Source organism: Egretta garzetta, unplaced genomic scaffold (genome assembly GCF_000687185.1).
Source record: "Egretta garzetta isolate BGI_Z169 unplaced genomic scaffold, ASM68718v1 scaffold85, whole genome shotgun sequence".
Classification (NCBI taxonomy): Eukaryota; Metazoa; Chordata; class Aves; order Pelecaniformes; family Ardeidae; genus Egretta; species Egretta garzetta.
Window position 1 is genome coordinate 2,979,046 of NW_009259718.1, and position 16,270 is coordinate 2,995,315.

At 38.3% G+C, this 16,270-nt stretch overlaps 1 protein-coding gene across 2 annotated transcripts in view; it reads right to left on the reverse strand.

The window, feature by feature from the left end:
* The window catches only part of MAN1A2 (mannosidase alpha class 1A member 2), a 146,171-nt gene that overhangs the window by 88,098 nt on the left and 41,803 nt on the right, over nt 1-16,270 (reverse strand). For both annotated transcript variants that reach the window (XR_004842056.1, XM_009639106.2), the window contains exon 3: nt 11,173-11,269. Coding sequence is in view for 1 of the 2 variants with exons in the window: in XM_009639106.2 (XP_009637401.1) it covers nt 11,173-11,269 (97 nt within the window). In the remaining variant the exon portion in view is untranslated. The remainder of the gene's footprint in view (nt 1-11,172; nt 11,270-16,270) is intronic.

Consider the following 16,270-nt stretch of genomic DNA (forward strand, 5'->3'; position numbering starts at 1 on the left):
GATCTGAGTTAGTGGAAGGTTAAGACCTAATAACAACTGAAAGGCTGCAATGTCAGGAGAGAAAGATTAGGATGAGCTTCAGAGTAAGAAAGGAACAAGGGAGAGGAGACAGCATTAAACTGAGCATAAAGGAGAAGACAGAAGTGTATCAGAAGGGAGGCAAGAATAACAGGTGAGAAGTGAATGGTGATGGCAATCAGGTACACACATGAAGCAGTCAATCAAAACTAACCAAAAACACAGATCTGGAGCAACTGCATTTTGAGAAATCAGGAAGTGGAAAATTGAAGTGAAGAGTACCTGTGAATGATGGCTCAGAAGTCCGCAGAACTTAAATACAGGCAGCAGTCAGTTAGACCCAGCAGCAAGCAAAGCAAGATTAATATTTGACAGTAAAAAAAGAGAGCAAGATGTTATGTAGACTTGAGTATAGTTGTGTGACCCGAGTGCAGAAATCTTACGCATGAAGGAAGCTAAGTAGTGATCTTCCAAGACAGTAAAGATGCAATTTCTTATTGATAATTGCAACCTAAACCACTTTGTCAGCTAGGCAGTAGGAAAAGCATCACAAAAAACCGCATCTCTAACAGCCACCATGTCACGTAAGCTTTTCCATCTTTAGATAATGAAAAGTTGGGGCTACTTCCACACATTTTGGTCCAAACCTCATTCTAAATTTTCTTTAACACAGCTGAAGAGGAGCTAGTTTCAGTTTGGTAGCCATAAAGCTTCATCAGAATGGTGCAAAACTTGAGTGAACAGTCTCCGATAGAAGACAAAGTGCATCAGGCACAAGCACAGTGCCGCACTCACGTGGTTGAACTGCTTCTGAAATACAGCTGCCTTGTACATCTGCTGGCTTCAGATGACAGCAAAGCGTACTTGCATCTGCCTCCCACTTTGTACGCATGTCCATGTTGTTGTCTTTGCCGTATTTAGTTTTAGAGCTCAGTCTGCCAATGCTTATTGAGTTGTCATGACAATTTACTTAATGTTTTAAGACAGTCCAAAATAGACTGCATAGCCTTAATTTCATTTCCTTATTACACCCTCTGTTCTTAATTCCAAATTAAAGGAAACAAGCTTGAATTACGAATAGCATTCCCACAACCTAAATAATTCCCAAATCAAAACAAACGTAAGCCCAAAGATTCCCAATGGGAAACAAATATTTTTTTCTTCAGAGCAAACCATCTGGTTTATAAGAGAAAAACAGGAGAGGATGCTATTAGAGAGAATAAAAATTCTCAATTTGAGCCTGAGCCATGAACTTTAATATGACTTAATTTCTTCCCTGCCATTTGATGTAGATGTTTACTTCATTATTCTACAAGGCAGGTTACAGAAATAAGGTGTGTTTATCCAATTCCATTTTGATCTGTACATCTCATTATATATTTTTTTTAAAGGCAGAATTTTCAACCTTCCAAATAATGCCCTAGGATTTAACACCATCAGTTCAGAAACATGTAAAAAAAGCCACTGAGAACAACTGACCTAAATGTGTTGTACATGAGCTAATACAAACTGGGTGAGAATTCAGTGGAAATACCGTATTATTAAAAAGAAGAACAGAAGACAACAGCTGCTCCTGGTAAATCTTCCTGATATGCATAGGCACAGTTGTGACAGAAAATATTCTTAGCTAACCACAGCTGTCTATCTATGGCACCAGTACTGTAAAACAGTTAAGGGGGGGAACGCACAGCCAGATTGCTTCCTGCCTGTACACATTTGCAAGATTTAGAGAACAGCCATACTCTGAATAAACACCATGTCTATTGCAGTGAAGCAAAATAGCGTTTACAAAACACTATTTGCCAAATTAGCAGCATCAGTCAGAGGACAGCTTTAAATGAGATGAATGGAGGAGGAGTCAGATTTTGTAAGGGGAAGTCTTACCTTAGCATCAGTGTTAAAGTCTTTTTAAGAAGTCAGCTTGCATATGGACAGAGAATATGTACAGAAGTATGCAAGAACATCCCTTAACAAAGGCTCCTAAGAAAGCTAACTTGCCACAGGGTAAGAGAAAATTGTTCTCATGCAGATGAATACTTGTTTAAAAGAGAGGAAACAGGATAAATGTAAACAACAATTATCATTGTGAGAGGAAACCACCAGTAGGATCCTAGAGATGAATGCTTGGGCACATGCTTATTTATAAAATCATTTGGAAATATTTGTAAATTGTATTTATAAACAATTTGGATATACCACACACAGTGGATAAGGATTTTGAAAAGGAATGCTACTGCAGAAAAGCCACCCTCCAGTGAAGTTTCTAGACACCATAAAGGAGCCCAAAAGATGTAAAATACAATTACTAGGAAAGGAACAGTGAACAAAATGGAAAACAGAACAAAGTTTTAGTCTTCCTCAAAAAAAAAAAAAAAAAAAAAAAAAAGGAACTTGAAAAGACACAAAGAATCATAGAATCCTAGGTTGGAAGGAACCTCAAGGATCATCTGGTCCAACCTTTCTAGGTAAGAGCACAGTCTAGACAAGATGCTCCAAGCACCCTGTCCAGCTGAGTCTTAAAAGTGTCCAATGTGGCGGAGTCAACCACTTCCCCTGGGGACATTATTCCAATGGTTGACTGTTCTCATTGTGAAAAATTTCCTTCTCACGTCCAATCGGAATCTCTCCATGAGCCACTTGTGTCCATTCTCCCCTATCCTCTCCATGTGACTCCTTATAAAAAGGGAGTCTCCATCTTCTTTGTAACTACCCCTTAGGTACTGGTATGTGGTGATGAGATCTCCTCTAAGCCTCCTTTGCTCAAGGCTGAACAAACCCAGTTCTTTCAGCCTGTCTTCATATGGCAGGCTTCCCAGCCCTTTGATCATCTTGGTGGCCCTTCTCTGGACCCCCTCCAGCCTGTCCACATCTTTTTTGTATACCAGGGACCAGAACTGTACACAGTGTTCCAGGTGTGGCCTGACAAGCACTGAGTAGAGTGGGATAATGACTTCTTTATCTCTGCTGGTGATGCCCTTCTTGATGCAACCCAGCATCCTACTGGTCTTGGCTGCAGCAGCACACTGCTCACTCATATTGAGCTTCCTGTCCACCAGGACACCCAGGTCCCTTTCCACAGAGGTGCTCTCCAGCCAGGTGGATCCCAGTCCGTTCTGCACTCCTGAATTATGTTCTCCCAGATGTAAGACCTTACACTTGTCCATGTTGAATTTCATAAGAAAGGAGATAACAATGTATAAGGTTTGAAAAAAACGTATGTAAAAGAAATTACTTAGCAGACCAAGACTCCATGTAAGACAGGCATACAACTGAGGGCATATGCAGTTCTACAAACTCATGAATGGCAAGGAAGAGATGAATAATGGGCTGGTTTTTTCCAATACCAAAACTACTCACCTTGGACAGTGAGCAGACTTCAAAAATAAAAAGTTTTCTACAGAATACGGAATCAAATTACGGAACCACTCGTAAGGGGATATGGTGGGTGCTCTCAAGTTTGCATAGACTCAAAAGCAGATTGGACAAAATTACAGAAAAATAAACTAAAAGTGATTAAATAAAACTTGCTGCCTCTGATCACAGAAACACTAAAACTTTTTTTAAGCCTGGAGGGTACTCTGAGAAATGCTCACTTACTGTAGGCTTCTCCTGCTCTTACATTTCTTCCCTACATACCTGCTGTGAACAATTTTTCAAGGATAAGTAATGATCATGTTTGATCTTTCATCCAACCTGAAAAAAATTTGTTTGCATTATCAGAACACTGTTCTAATTCCAGATTTGGCCAGCAACTCTTGAGAGTTATGTTCTCTTAAAATTTTATATTTCCAAAATTTGTGTTACTGGCCAAAAAAACCCCAACACATTCAATGTACATATAATATTCAACACTGTCTCAGCGTAGTCACTTATTGATTTTGCAGAGGACAGCTGCATAGGCTGTCCTAAGGCCAGTTTCATTTACTTGAACATTGAATAGAACCTGAGATACAGAGATCGGGCTAAAATTTGCATCATGAAATCACCTCTCTTTACTAGTTAGCACGAGTGGATTTTCTTTCCCCTTCCATTCACCACAGAAAAAAGCGATGATGGGTAGATTACTTGTGCACATTGAGTTACAACAAAAACTACTGTTCACCCAAAGTTTTTCTTCATCAAAATGACAACAATTCAAGAACATATTTGTTTACATATATACCTCCTATTCCTTTTTTTGTTTTCATTTACCGTCCACATAGATTCAGAGGCTGAAAACTTGCACAGAAAAAGCATACTGAGCAGAAATTATTTCTCCTGTCTGTTTCATTAGGATTTTACAATGAGAAGACACAAGAAGTTTTTAGCCGTATTTTTAAAAGGTCATCCCTCAGTCTTTAGAGTATATCATCTTGTTTCTTCCCAGTGTGTTTGTCTCCATAATGTTTATAAACTTGCAGGTTATTTTACAGCTTAAAAAACCCCAGGAAAACAAAAGGCCCACAAAACTCAATTATGTGAACTTCAAAAGTAAATGACAACTAATCAGATGACAGCAGATGATAGTGTCAGAGCAGCTCAGGCAGCCCAATAACTGTTACAACAGATGACAAAAATGTCTAATAAAACTAATGAATATTTCCCAGGGTAATTTAAAAAAACATCTGTTAAAGCATTTTCTTGTAGTGCTTACAAGAAATATTCCCCCTCTTGTTTTTTAGACCACAAAGTGGACAAAGAAATCTCATTACTCTCCCAAGCTATACCATACTTGCCAAATGTATCGGGAAAAACAGAGCTCCCTTGCCTGACTTGGCTCCTTCTCCCAACAGCCTCATGCCCTTGCAGTCTGACAAACTCATTTTCTCCACAGGACTTGGGAGCATCGCCGCTCCCGCTCTCCCAGCACGGCCGAAATGCACTGTGAGTTCCCCATTGCTAAGCAACACAGAGATCTGCAGCACGAGCTTCCCACACTGCAGCAGTGGGCAGTTGGCAGCTGGCTCAGCAACCTTCTCCTAGGTCATAGGGGTTTATCAGCAGCTCTGGTAGCAAAAGGCTGAGACAGGCTGTGCAACAAGCCAGGCAACAGGATACAGTCAACAAGATGGTAGAAACCAAGTAGTCAATTCGCAAGTTAAAAAAATCAGCTCTCTAGCTGCTCCAACTGAATCCTTGAGTTGTTCCCTTGGACACATCTTGCTCGTTAACCCACAATAACCTCAAAATTTCATTTTTCCATATGTATGAAGTAGCACTACATTGTATGACACTGAACATGCCAGACAAAAATCTGTCATAAAAGAGACAACAGCTGTATTTGGTCACATGTTAGGGAAGAGATACAACACTGCATTGCATCCTTGAGGCTCTACTAGCTAATAAACAGAACCACAACGTGACTTCATTGACAATTTTCCCTTCCTCACAGAATACAACATCCCAAGACAGAGCCTGCAGACATCACAGATTAAATTGACCATTTGCATGGCATGTGAGATGAGAGGCGTGAAAGCACTACAGATGCATGAGACAGTACAAAGTAATAGCTTCATTAAATCTTTGTGCATGAGAATGGGCATGTCTGTATGCAAGCATCTACAACTTAAAAACTCCACATCATTATGCCTTCGGAAAGATTGTTTCACACCCTTGAAAACATATCTAGACATGTATCTGTTTATGTATGTACACGTTATCAGATCATCTTCACATAATGCAGCTCACCTCTAGACAGAATACGTCCAAATGCAAGGTTTAGAAATGCACTGCTAGTAGTATGGAAGTTTACAACTGAGCAAGAGTTTGTATTGTCACTTTGTCATGTACTTAAAACCTGACAAACTGCACATCTTCACTTTATTCTTAGACAGTTAATGTTACCAAAAAAAGAAAACCCAACAAAACCACCAACACACCACAAATTTCAGAACTCTAATTTCAGAAAGCATCAGGTAAGATGGCCAACCATGATTTCTAGTTTTTGCTGAGGAAGATGTTCTGAGTTGCCCAAGATTGTGGCCTTTTTTTTTTCCTTCCTTAATGTCATTCAGGTTCTCAAATAAACATTGTTTTAGAAAAATAAAAATTGAAAACTGATACAAAGCCACTAGTACAAATGGCTCAATTTAACTCACAATAAAATGTCCTTGAAGCTTGAGGTACGGTAACTAGTTCTTAAGATACTAAAGATGCCACAAATACACAGTTTAAAACACTGAAGCATATCTGGACTTAGTAAGTTCAAAGGCGTTTCCATAAGATGTTCACCTAGAGGTCACCAAACAAATGCAGGGACAAATCATCCTTAAACAGCACATTTCACATTGTTACTCTGATCCTCAAAAGCAAATCCAATCATATTTCGCTACAGCAAGAGAATCCGACGACACCATCAACTGCTGTGATTTTCACTAAACCCAGAAAACCTTCTGAAGTGAGCTCAGTGTTTGTCATGCTTGCTCATTATCTTACATGCATCATTTTCCATCAGTCTTTTCTCTTCATCCTTTGTGTTCTAATGAGAACTTGACCCAGATCCCATACAACCCCACCTCTGCAATAACACCCTGCGGCTCTCATCAAATTATTCCAGCAATTTAAGCAGTCCAAGAAGAAAGTTAACTTTTTTTAGCTTAGCTGCTACAACCACCAGCAGAGCTGCAAGTAAAAATTTAAACTGGAAAGAGAAATTATACCTCTCTGCTGTACTTTCTTCTTGCCTTTTACACTGTCTTTTATCTTTAGGATAGGAATAAATAATAAATCTTAAGATTATCAGCCCTTTCAAAAACAGGCAATTTTCACAAAAACAGGAGCAAGTTATCACCCTGTTTCACCAATACAGAACCTATAAAGGTTTTTTTCACGTTATCTAAATATAAACTTCTTTAAAAGCCCACCAATATCCAATCATACTTTCCCAAACCAGCACCATACTACTAATGGTGTGACCCAGCTGTTGAAGAGGTACTGTTCAAGATTTTAGCTACTGACCGACCACACGGTTTGATAGGCAACACTTTTAGCAGGTTCTGCTTTACAATCTACAGTCACCAGGTCAAACATCTTGAAAAAGACTGGGAAGAGTTCCTAGGTGCAGGTCAACTAAAGCAACCCCAAGCAGGTTTTGTTAGAAAAGTCAAACTAATAATTGAAGCAGCCCACAAATGTTCTTGCTGGCATGCTTCAGTGAGGCACAGAGCACCTTGCTTTAAAGTTTATCACCTTTCCTTATTTTTTTAGTGACTTAAACCTAAGATTTAGGAGAGCAGAGCAGGCCACCTCCTCTCCCCACTTCTCTGACCCCAGCCTGAACCCTGCTAGATCTTGTGATGCTGGGAACACTGATGTTCCTCTTGGCATAGATAAAGATATACACTGGTTCAGAGGGAAAGGGGAGTCCATCAGGGAAGATTAATGGCTCATTTGCCTTCTAAATTGAATCACGTTTACCTCACTTGAGAGTTATCAGTAAACCTGATTTCCCAAAGATTCATGCAAAGGGTTGCAGTGTCAACCAGCGATACCATCTCCTCGCTGAATCTCACAGGCATGCTATGAATTGAAATGGAAGTACAACAGAACACAGTAATGGCAGAAAATAGTTTGGGTCAAATAATCTTTGAGATGAATAATAAAAACAGGCTTTGCTGAACAGCTTTTTATTAAAAATAGCATCAGATTTCAAGAAGAATTATGTAATGCTTCTACAAAGGCAAATACTGCTGGGAATGGTGTCATTATGAGTAATAGAAATTGGTTAAGCACTAGTAATAACAATACAGCCTAGACAGTCCTCAGTACAAGGACCAGTTTTTTTTCCCCCCCTTCCATCAACCACCCACCAAATCAACAAAAGCTGATTCTATTTTAGACCGGGTATATAATGAAGACTATATATTTCAGAAAAGATTTTCATATGAAATAGCCTTGAACAGAGCAACCATAACATGATGCGGCTAAAAATTAAATGGCACAAAATAGCATCTGGATTTTAAAAGGACAAATGCTTAGGGAATCATCTGCTAGAGTTAGCTGGAAAGAGAGGATCAGAAACTTGAATGTAGAGGAAGCTTGCCATTTCTTTCAGACAGCAATGCCAAAACACCAAAGAATAAGCATTCCAAAAAGAAAAAAGTAGAGGTCCTCCAGACTCATTAAGAGACATATAGAAGTAAGCAGAGGAGGAATGCAAGGAAATAAAAGACTAAACTGTAATTTAAAACTGCTTCAAAATATTGTGTCAGTCACATTAAAAACAAACATTAGGAAAACATTTCCCTGCCATATAAAGAAAACACCTCACTTACAGAGAGTCTGGGTTACAAACCAAGGCTGGTCTAAAATTTTACTCAGCAAATTAAGCAACAGATTTGCATGCAAATTCAACAGCAAAGACTACATGATCATACAGATGAACATTTTCACGAAGATTTTCGCTGTCAGACCCAACTTCATCAGCTGGAATAAAAAAAAAATAAATAAAGGACAGCCATGAAATTAGAGATAACATGCAACTACATCACTGGAAGTTTCAGAAGAGATTTTTCTAGTAGAAATGAACGCAGTGTCAATGTACAAGGTAGCAAAGAGAAATTATTTAAGAATACCACACAATACTCTCTGGGAACCTAACAAATGTCCTTCTGTCTGTCATGCCAGGAGCCTGTTGCTCTGGTCTTCCCTCGAGCCTCACACTCTCTCCTTGCACTATGCTTAGTGCTGGCTGCAACTTAGACCCTTCCATTTCAATCTTCAAATTCCTCATCCAGTCCAGAGGCTTTTTTGTCCTGGGCATGCTAACTTGCTCTTCTTCCAAAGCTCTCAGACAACTCCACCTGTCCCAGTCATTTTCTTTATAAAGCGATATAAAGGAGGAAATCACCTCAAGCTGCACCAGGGGAGGTTTACATGGGATATCAGGAAAAATGTATTCTCCAAAAGGGTTGGCAAGCATTGGAACAGGCTGCCCAGGGGTTCATTCCCCATCCCTGGAGGTATTTAAAAGATGTGAGACATGGTATTTCAGGACATGGTTTCGTGGTGGAGTTGGCAGTCCTAGGTTAACGGCTGGACTTCATGATCTTGAAGTTCTTTTCCAACCTGAACAATTCTATCAATATAAGGTAGTGAAAGAAGTATCAGCCTTCACACCATACCGAAGTGTAAGTTCCAGTGCATGACCAAAAGCCATCAATGTCAGACTCCAAGGTGTTTGCTTGCAGTAAAGGTGAACAGTCCTTATTGCAGACAGGGCTTGTACAGAAGCGGAAATTATTCTCGTATGGATTTAAGTAGGCTTCTATGCACTACAGATTGGGGGGAGGGGTTTATTTGTGGGCAGCTTTTTTGTTTTGTTTGTTTTTAAGTATTGCAGAAAATTTAACTCAGAGGTTCTCTATTGCTGAGAGCCAGGGAAAGGAGCAGTGTACCTAGTCAAACCTCTCCTCTCTTCTCCATGTCCAGCACTTACTTAAGGTTTAAGTTCATCATGCAAATAAATTTTATGAAAACCATTTGGATATAAAGAATGTTTATTTGGTAAGCTATGAGAATGGTTTCAAGAGAAATTTTAAGGAGACTGGGGGAAGGGACAGAGCAAAAAAATGAAAAATCCCTTTAAGCATTACAGTACTTTTGAAATAAGTCCTTTGACATTTCTTTTGGAATGAGTTTCCTCTGCCAGTTTATTTTTTCCCCACGAATGAAAACAAAAAGTTAACCATATTTTGATTTAAGTCAAAATAATTTATTCTGGGTTCAGGCACTAAACACAGAAAAACAGACACAATCCTCATCTGTATTTCTATCATCCACAAGAAACAAATTCAAGGTTTAAAGCAAGATAAATAAAACAAATACCAATTACAATGAGAACCAACCGCACACAAACTCATTAGCCAACTGCCTCACAATAAAAGCCAATAAAATCTTGATTTCAAGCAAACTATTATAACTAACACTAACATACTTAAGGTACACACAGTATAGTCACACTCATTCTTGATGTAAAAAGTGCTTATGATAAATTTGTACCTTCCTCAGATAGCAGAGAAAGTGGACAAACACAGATGAAACCCTGAACAGAATTTAAAAAACCCTACCCAGTCTCAGAGCAGCTCTCCTGTCTGTGTTTCAAAACAAATGCATGAACTTCATGGCTTGGCCATCTTAGGTGCTGCGCATTCTGGAACAATCCAGGCTTAACCTTAATCATTAACTTCAAGGTTATGTGTTTTGCTATACCAGAGGATGAACCTAGAGAACCTCCAGGGCTCATTCCTCAACAGTTACATCCAGGTTTTTTGAACCAACAGTCCTACAGAACTGGGGACAAAAAAAAATGGATTCTTTCCTAGTTGGAGTACTAATAAAACACTTAGCGCTTTCAAATCACTATTTTACTTATTCTGTTCCAGTGTATTTACACCAAAAAAGCAGTACTGCTGTAGATCACTGATATTTTAAGGAAGAAAAGCCATCTAGTTTGATCACATGTATGCAACACAAGGTTATTCAATTTCTTGATCTTTACCTTCTGTTTCATCCTATTCTAAATGCCATTTGTAACACTTATATTTCACACTCCATTGCTGAAATATTCTCACCCCATCCCCTGAATTTCTTCAAAACTTACCCCTACCCCCAAGCTCCCTATTTTGAATGTTTTTTTCTTTCATTCCAGTCTACAGGTTCAGGATCCACAAGTCGCACATCAAGTAACAATGACACTTTTGCCTTATCCAGATCTTTTTTCAGAAGCTACTTTAAATTTCATCATGGTACTAACAGTTTTTCAGCATCTTGCACATGCATTTTATCTTGTATCACATTCTGGTGGAACTAAACACAGATCTAGACAAGATGATGCTGGTTTTTAAACAGCAAATTTATATTCATTGCATCCCAAAATATCATCAATGAATTGTAACTTTTATTTTTTATAAATATATATGCATAGACAAAGTAACAGTGCACATAGACACAGCTTAGCTTTTGCAACAACAACACCACATTACTCCTCAAAAGACTGTTTAGTAAAGTAATTAATTGAAGTACCATTGAAATAATCTATACACTTCTGTCATCCGCATTTCAAAAGATTTGTATTGAAACAGAATTTGCTAGGAAGTTTGGGTGGACTTGCAAAGAGTATAGCAAGGACATAAATATTTAAAAACAAAAAAACAAAACAAACAAAATATAGCCTACCAAATATGTTGGTGGAATGTCCTTTCCGGGCAATTGGTTTGAGCTCATTATGTCCCCATCCATATTGCCTATAATTGTCCCAGGCATGCTTCATCATCTAGAAGATGGAAAAAACAGGATTTGATGACATTATAAAACTACTTTGTACGAATACAGTATTTTACTCCTTATTTGAGACTTCATCTTTCACAGTCATCCCAGCATACTGATAATTACTTTGCCACTGTTTCTATCTGTTAGAGAAATTAGATTATACAGCATGAATACATTTGGAAACAACTTCAAGTCTATGTGAGGTGAGCAATAGAGCCTAATGCTCTGTATTAGGGTTTCTTGTTCTTTCTTTCTTTTCCTTAAATATATGCACAAACATTTAAGGATTTAAGCATAAGGAATGCATTTAAGCATAAGGAATTGGTGAAAAATACTGGCTAACATCTAAGATGCTAACCAAAAGAAAAAATACCTACCAGTATCTGAAGCATAAAAGGGATTTATTTACACTGGTGCATCCAAGTATGACTAAACAATTTTGCAAAAGGCATTATAAATTTTTTATTAGCAACACCTACTTGACAAAGATATACTATCATACAGCCTCTACCAAAAGAAATGCCAAAAGCTTTGCTCTTTAGAAAGTATAATGAACAAAGCAGTATAAAATCATTAATATTTGCTCCACAAAATGTTCTCAACTACTGTAGCAAACTACACCTAAGAAACAAAAGGTCTCGCTGACCCACAAGTATGAGTTGTACACATCAGCCACTGCTTTTCTGGATTTGCCAAATCTTTTAAAATTCTTTGCATACAGCAGAAATTCAACAGCAACCAAACTGCAAAACAAATGCAGTTTAAAAATCAAATATTATCAGTTACCTAAACAGACTGAAGCAAGCAACAGGACGAAATCAGATTCTAAAAGACACTACCCCAGACACAAGAACAAACCTGTTCTAAAACAGCCATGCAGCTGTATCCACATTACACATTTTTATATAGTGTCTTTAAAAGGCTATTAAAATGCTGTTAATATAAAGAAAACTCAAGAAAACATATAGGACAAATCATTATCTCTAAAAGTTTGAGAAGTGCTCTCTAAGAGGAGAAACTATGCTAATGTAACTAACAGACCAATACTAACTCCTTAAGAAACTGATCATATCAGGGCAAGTAAAGTTTTCTGTATGATTTAGAAGACTGTAGTTTTCTTATTTTCATCAGAAAGTGACCATACTCATAGAAAACAGGAGGAAACAAGCAGATGCTGGGTAAAAAGTGAGGTGCAGCCAGGTGCCTTAGCAGCACTACCTCATGTAGAAGCCACTCTCCTCTCCTACTGCATTCAGCATTTAGTGGAAGTCAGCATCCAGTAATCCCACATCTTTCAAACCTACATCTAAACTGCCTGCCGAAACATGCAAAACAGAGTCCCCGGCTCCCTAAAAACATCAAGAAATCCCTGTCCAATCTATATGGCTGTAACTCCTTTGAACGTAAAGCCCCTCCAAATTTCCCACGGCTCAGTTAACTCATGCCCAGACAATAAATGTGAACCACAGCAAAGGTCTGTGCACAGGCCCAGAAGCTGGGAAGCACTCCTGTCTTAAACTGACATCAACCTAAGCACAGATGTCCCTCTCAAGATGCCAGAGGTCCCGTTCCTACACCTTGTCAAAATCAGCTTGCATGTTTTTGCACTAAAAGATTCTGACACCTGATTAGGCAGTAATAACTGTATAGTTTCTTTTAACGTCATGAAACTGTAACGTAAGAAAAAGAGGATGCAAATATTATACTGAAAGAGGAGAGAGAAGCCATTTAATTCGCACTCACAAATTCCTTAGTGTTTACAAAGCACTTACCAAATTGACCAATTAATAGCTATTAGAACTTCGAGATGACTCAGGTAAAGTGATCCTCTCTTGACATGTAAGAAAACTGCAGCGTGACAAGTGCAGCAAAACCCTGATCACAGGCAGTGTAGAAGTTCTTCTGAGACCTCTTACTAATGTTAACCAGAATCAAGCTACAACATTTTTATATAAAATTGCTCATTAAGTTAAGATGATAGAATCAAGAGTCACAGCACCTTCAGGAGGGAAATGACCTCAGGATGTCTCTAGTCCAACCTCCTGCTCAAAGCAGCACCTGTTATGCAATCAGACTGGGCTACTTAGGGCTTTAGCCAGTCAGGGTGGACTTAAGGCTTTCTCCAGTCAGAATGAGACAGTCAAGACCTCCAAGAAGTGTCCTGCTCTAACCCACAGCTTACCAGTCCACCTTCAAATCCTAAAAACTCTACCTAGGAAAACATAGACCCATAGTTTTAGAAGGTATTAGAGGATGAAACTAAAGATTTACTGACCAATGAGTTCTATATTAGTTTGATAACAAATGGATGTCTAAACAACAAGGTGACCATGACATGGCAGATCTAACCAACCTGCTTCCACATAAGGGCTTCCGACACCTCTGAATTAAAATACAGAGAACAATAGAATCATTTAGGTTGGAAAAGACCTTTAAGTTCAGAGACCAACCATAAACCTAACACTGCCAAGACCACCACTAAACCATGTCCCCAAGCACCACATCAACACATAAATGGATGTATCAAATATTTCATGAAGGAGAATCAAATGACCATTGACATTTTAGCTTAGGAAAAATCTCAAAGTATAGGCAAATAGCAGTATAGACCAAAAGAAGCTAAGTCCAAAAGAAGAACAGTAACTTGTTTCCTCACAGCAGAACGTTAATTGTGGAATGTTTCACTATCCCAATTCACTATGCTTCTGGGGGGAAGGTACAGATTTTGTTAGAGACTATCTAGTTCTGAGGAAATCCAAGAAAATTATGGCAATTACAAAGGGCTAAAACAGAACACATCACAACATAAATTGTTTCTATATCATAAGATCATAAGATAAAATTTATCCTAAGATAAAATTTCATTAAAGGAGTAAAGGAGTAGATTTCACCAGATCTCATGAATTAATGCAGAATTAACTGAAGAGTACATTACTGAGACCAGAAACTCTGTTGAACACAAGAGACTAAGACATAGTTGACTGCATCATCTAAAGTTCTGAGATAGTAAATCATATTTTGAGGAGACTAAGCTACTTTGATAAACATGAATGCACATCTGCCCTGTCCCCTCTGTCTTCCCTGAACAGCATACAAAGAATATGGTGTTAGAACTCACCAAGAATTTTTTTACTTTATTACACTAACTAGTCAGCTGTTTTTTTCCAGATGAACACCAAACATTATTCCAGCACACAGCTCATTACTCTCCTCTACCACAAAGCAAGCAGACTTCATGATATCATGTTAGCAGATAACTGCACATTACATGCAAGTGAGAAACCCCACAGGTCTTGTATACAATATTAAGTTTTGTAAGAATGATATGCCAAGAGATCTTGTAACAACATGGAGATTTCTATTACCGCCAAAACTGGTAGCGTGATATGCTACAGATAAAACATCTATACTATTGGGACGACCAGTTGTGCACGCAGAAGCTTTTGAGAGACAGAAGACAGATGCCTCTACCAGCTAAAAATTTAACAGAGGATGTAACTGGCTCAGGAATAACAAGCAATGTCAACTCCTGATCTGAAAAACAAGATTATCTCTACAGTTATGCCAGATAGCATTTGCACAGTTAAAGTTGGAAATGCTGAAGAATAGCTGCACGTATAGATAGGCTTTTATTCAAAAAACCCTTGTCTTCAAGAGAGAAGTTTCAGACACTGACTGGAACATCAGTACTAATGATAATGAAAGACAAAAATACTTGCAACCCCCCCAATGCTTAAAGAACCCATGACAGAGGCATCTTAAGCTCAGGTAGACCAAAAATAACAAGGTGGTCCAAGCATGGATCAAGAACTGTGAAAAAGGTGAGAGGTAGATTTCCATAGCTGAAATTTCCATACCTGATAGCAGTTTGCCAAACTACATGCTTGGAGCTTGATGGCATATCACAAAGTTCATGCAATCTGTCCACCAGAGAACAAATGGTTTTGGTGATGGACTTTTTACTTGCACTAATTCCAGACTGATCTTGCTTTTGAGGGTAAAATCATTCAAATGAGATAGGTCCATTGAATACCAGTCTCAATAATGTTTATTATGGGATGTACCATATACAACAGCCAGCAAGATGCTGTAGCATGCACAGCTTGATAATTCTACAAAAAGATGAATTTGGACTCTGCTGCAAGAAAGCCAGAATGACAAGAAGCAGGGCATGTCTCAAATGAAACTGTATTTGTAGGTACAACATTATCTAAATGCTCTTTTAAAACAAGTTCATGGGATCCAATCCTTTACAGTCACTGGGAAATCAGGTTTTTATAAAGACAGAGTGGTAATGATGTCTGTTGACAAAATCGTAACAGCAAGAGGAGGTTACAATGACTGAAAAGAGACTTTTGTAAGGAAGTTCAGTCGCTACAGCAGCATGTTAGAAACAATTCAAACTACAGATTGTTCAAAAGCCCCTTTCTCCACTCCTTAAAAAAAGGGAAGACACCTAGCAAACAGAAAATAAGACTCCTGAGAAATAAAGCAAAAGAAACAGTTTACTAGCAAATTGCGGTATTTACTGGTTGTGCATAGAAATGAGAAACCTATCCTCTTCTTGCCATTCATCAGGAATGAGAGAGACAGCAAATAGGTTTTTCTTGCAAAGGAACCTATTCTTGTTCAGGGTATGATTTTTAAGAGATTTATATAAACCACCTTCACATTCCCTTTTAAAATTAACCAAGGACTTGCTAGACAAGATTACTGCTCAATTGGCAGATTAAAAATTAATAACCACTTTCCTACTGTCTGCAGAGAATACTTTTGGAGGTTAAAGAATGATCTTTTCCTTGTATTGATACTCAGATTTTTTAAGAAACTGAGAAAACTCACACAGATTATTTTATTCTTCTGGGAGACACAAATCTCTACCTAAAGAGAAGTTATTTCAGGCATCAGTCTCTGTCTCTGTCATGCATTTCTGAACATTGGACTGAAAAAGTCTGGAGCATGTTCCTAGTACACACAGAAAGCTGGGTTTTCTTCTTTTACTGAT